This window comes from Scyliorhinus torazame, chromosome 25 (genome assembly GCF_047496885.1).
Source record: "Scyliorhinus torazame isolate Kashiwa2021f chromosome 25, sScyTor2.1, whole genome shotgun sequence".
NCBI classification, from domain to species: Eukaryota; Metazoa; Chordata; class Chondrichthyes; order Carcharhiniformes; family Scyliorhinidae; genus Scyliorhinus; species Scyliorhinus torazame.
This window is the reverse complement of record NC_092731.1, coordinates 25,178,995-25,183,317: the sequence shown is the minus strand read 5'-3', so window position 1 is coordinate 25,183,317 and position 4,323 is coordinate 25,178,995. Positions and strand designations below refer to the sequence as shown.

The 4,323-nt window shown below is 52.5% G+C and overlaps 1 protein-coding gene across 1 annotated transcript in view; it reads right to left on the bottom strand.

Annotated features, from left to right (window-relative positions):
* fosb (FBJ murine osteosarcoma viral oncogene homolog B) overlaps positions 1 to 3,722 on the bottom strand; it is an 8,887-nt gene extending 5,165 nt beyond the window's left edge. The window contains exons 1-2 of the mRNA XM_072490386.1: positions 3,382 to 3,722; positions 183 to 458 (exon numbers count right to left, since the gene is read on the bottom strand). Of these exons, the coding sequence (XP_072346487.1) occupies positions 183 to 458; positions 3,382 to 3,510 (405 nt within the window). The 5' untranslated portion in view covers positions 3,511 to 3,722. The remainder of the gene's footprint in view (positions 1 to 182; positions 459 to 3,381) is intronic.
* Positions 3,723 to 4,323: the final 601 nt, after the last annotated feature.

The window sequence follows — 4,323 nt, the reverse complement described above, 5'->3', positions numbered from 1 at the left end:
TAAGCTATAGAGCCAGCCTGCTCGAGTGCAAACCAATCCCAGCACATGAATATTGTTTTACCATCTTTCATTTCAGTAACTTGGATCTGATGAAGTTGCCCATTGCTCCGTGGCCTAAGTTGCTGGGCCTGTTCAGCTGTTGTGCAAACAAGGCCACGGTCCTCACTCTCTCACACACTCACCGTTTCATCTGCGGCCCTCCGTGGGCGGCTGGACCGGCTGGGTTTCGATGGCCCGGCCCTGCTATAGGAGCACATGCCTGGGGTGGAGTAGCTGGTACCAGGGAGGTTGTACGGGTCCATGCTGGGCTGGGGCAGAGCTGCCAGCTGAGACTGGGACTGAGCCGCCGAGGAAATGACAGTCGGTTGGACCATCCACTGCAGGTCCTGGCTGGTGGTGATGGCAGTGAGGGTTGGCACAAAGGATCCTGGCATCTCCCCAACGCCTGTAGTGCACTCCTGGAACAGATGGGAATGTAGGACATTTAGATCGTTGGGGGGCGCGGTGATGGATGGACAATGCGAGGGCAGGAGGGGGTAACAGAACTCTGCTGAATGGAAGACAAGGCCTTGAACATAGGGAGCAAGAGGTGGAATGGGAGCACCGGACACATGACTAGACAGCAAACACCAAACATGTTAAGTGAGGTATTAATGCAGCTAAAAGATCACCTCAATACCCCCACCCCCTCTGCTGACTGGAGGAGGATCATGACCCCACCCAACCCTTTCCCATTGATCCCTGAAAAAGATTTCATAGGATGTGGCCATCAGTGGCTGGGCCGGCATTTATTGATTTTTAAAAAATATAAATTTAGAGTACCCAATTCATTTTTTCCAATTAAGGGGCAATTTAGCGTGGCCAATCCACCTACCCTGCACATCTTTGGGTTGTGGGGGCGAAACCCACGCAGACACGGGGAGAATGTGCAAACTCCACACGGACAGTGACGCAGAGCCGGGATCGAACCTGGGACCTCGGCGCCGTGAGGCAGCAGTGCTAACCACTGCGCCACCGTGCTGCCCGGGGCCAGCATTTATTATCCATTCCTAATTGCCCTTGAACTGGGTGCTTGAGTATACTTGGCCATTTCAGAGGGCATTTAAGAGGCAATCACATTGTCACATGTAGGCCAGACTGGGTAAGGATATCAGATATACTCCCCTGAATGACATGACTGAACCAGATGGGTTTTTAACAACAATCGACAATGATTTTTTTTATTTTTAAAAGGGCAATTTAGCATAGCCAATCCACCTACCCTGCACATCTTCTGGGTTGTGGGGGTGAAACCCACGCAAATACGTGGAGAATGTGCAAACTCCACCTGGACAGTGACCCAGAGCCATGATCGAACCTGGGACCTCGGCACCGTGAGGCAGCAATGCTAACCACTGTGCCACTAAGGGCAGCATGGTAGCATAGTGAGTAGCACAATTGCTTCACAGCTCCAGGGTCCCATGTTCGATTCCCGGTTTGGGTCACTGTCTGTGCGGAGTCTGCATGTTCTCCCCGGGTGTGCGTGGGTTTCCTCCGGGTGCTCCGGTTACCTCCCACAGTACAAAGATGTGCAGGTTAGGTGGATTGGCCATGATACATTGTCCTTAAGTGTCCAAAATTGCCCTTCGTGTTGGGTGGGTAACTGGGTTATGGGGATAGGGTGGAGGTGTGTGCTTGGGTAGGGTGCTCTTTCCGAGCTGGTGCAGACTCGATGGGCCGAATGGCCTTCTTCTGCACTGTAAATTCTATGAAAAAAAACAGCAATCTTTGGGTTGTGGGGCTGAGACCCACGCAGACACGGGGAGAATCTGCAAACTCCACACAGACAGACAGTCACCCAAAGTCGGAATCGAACCTGGATCCCTGGCGCTGTGAGGCAGTGGTGCTAACCTCTGTGTCACCGTAGTTCAGTGACATTTAGCTGCAGTTTTACCCCACAGTAAAAATGCACAAGGCGAATGGTCCATTTTATTTGAGGGCAGGGGTGTTATGGAGAGGAGTGTTGGCGGAGGGAGGGATGTTTTCCAGAACACCTCCTCCTGATTCTCAACCTTTAATACTGCCATTGGAGGAAAGGGTTTGTGAAGAAGCCCTTATGTTTTCCACCCCCTAACCTGGTGTCAAATCCCACAGTAAACAAATAATACTTCAAACTTCAATTTGGAGAGAGAAAGAAAAAATGAATTCTTGGGGAAGAATTGAACTTCCTTGCGAATCTGCTACAAGGAAAGGTGAGCTTTGGCAGAATGGGAGGGGAGGAGGAGGGGGGGGGGGGGGGGTAGAAAATGTGTGACTAACTGAGATGTTAACATGCACAGCATGGGTCGAAATGTCCTCCCTTATTAGGAGCAGACAATCGCTCCCCAAGTGGAACTGCTGGATTCAGCCTGGATTTTAAAAAGTTATAAAAATTATTTTAAATGAGTGCTAGGAAAAACCCTTGCACTTTATTTCTTGAGTCATTTGCTGGACTCCAAACATTGACAGCACCTTTATTTTGAGAGGAGGAGGAGGGAGGGGGGAGGGGGATATCCAACATCTGCAGTAGCAAGTTTTTGCTTTACTATATATTTTTTTAAAGATATAAAATTATCCCGTGCATTGCAGCCCAGGTAAAGGGATGGATGAACTGCGGCCGTCTCTCAAAAAACAGTAGCAGCAGGAGCAGAAGCTTCCACTCCCTCCATTCATTCATTCATTCACAAAAGAAAAGGAACGGGCTGACGGTCTGTGGGCGGAGCCCCGTGCGTGAGATCCGAGACGACAGCGTGGTCGCCTAGCGACGTTCCAAAATAGAACGTGGCAGACGTCAGCTCGTCGGTGGGGAGAGGGGGCGGGGCCGCGGCGTGCGTAACGTCACCAGAAGCATTCCAATACGTCAACCGTACGCACGTAGCCCGGAGTGCAGGCTTGGAGGCGCTTTTCCATAATCGCCTCGGAAATCGATAACCCCCACCGATCGATAGACTGATTCCGATCGATGCCATTCCCGGAATGCAGAGCCAGGGACACATCCCCCTTTGCACTGGATGGTGCTGGCCATTTATTTTGCAGCAACTTTAAAAATAAAAGACGTCTGCCCTCCCCCAGCAACCGCTTGCACACTGCAACATTGATGTTGTGACATTGTGGGTCATCAATGAGAGAGGGGCCAGCAATGCTGGTCCTGATGCAGAAATGGGGATGGTGGAATAGAGATGGGGATGAGGGGAGTGGAAGGAGATTGGGGATGGTGGAATTGTGGGGGGGGGTTTGAATGGGGTGTGGGAGAAAGTTTGGGTTCCCCCTTGCCATCCCAACACACACACACACACCACACAGAATCATCGGTGTGTGCAAACAGTACATTGCAGACAAAAGTTCAGCTGAAAAGGAACTCACTTGGGCTGCGGTTGTGGGGCTCCCCACGCTCTGGCTGAAGGAGTCCACGGATGACAGGTACTGGGGCTCCGAAGGGGAGGAGCTGCAGTGAGAAGCCGAGTCAAAGTCGCCTGAGAACCCCTGGTACATGTCCTCCCAGTCGGTGATGACCCAGGATTTGTCGCCCCTTGAATCCAGCTTCTTGGCTTTTAGGGGGTACCTGGTGGTGGGTGCACAAGCTCTGGGGGTCCAGGAGGGAGGCGGTGGAGAAAAGTAGAGTGGCGAAGTTGTTGTTGTTGTTGTTGCTGCTGCTGCTGTTGTTGCTGTTGCTGTTGCTAGTAAAATCCCAGCGCCCTTACGTCCCCGCTCCGCCGCTCTGACTTTATGAATGAACCAACTCCTCGGATTTGCTCTTTTATACCAGCGTCTCCCTCTGACGTCAGGCTCATTAGAATAGCAACAAGCCGAGGGGGGCTGCAAAGGGCCGAATTCCGCCGGGAAAGCCCACCGGGAGCCCGCTCCAAAGGGGCAGGAATGAAGCCGGCCGAACTCCCGCTGCCAACAAGCCACTCCGCAGCCTCCCCGCTCCCCTTTATGGGGGGGAAAAGGCGATAAAAGCCCCTGTGAGCTGCCTGGCTCCGCCTCCCCGGGATCCCTGACGTAGATGCCCAAATATGGAACTGTGTAGCCGGCTGTTTACTGGTAACCAGGCGGTGACGTCGGAGGGAATCCCTCTCCCAGACAGCGGCTCCATCAGAGAGAGGGAGAGAGGTTTTAAATAGCCCGGGCCTGCAGCTTTTTATAAACATGTATTTTTAAAACATTTGCTTAGGAGTGTGTGGGGAGGGGTATGCATGTGTGGGGAGGGGTATGCATGTGTGGGGAGGGGTATGCGTGCATGTTTATGGGGCGAGGGGGGCGTATGTGTGTATGGGGGGGGGGGAAGAGGGGTGTGTGTCTGTG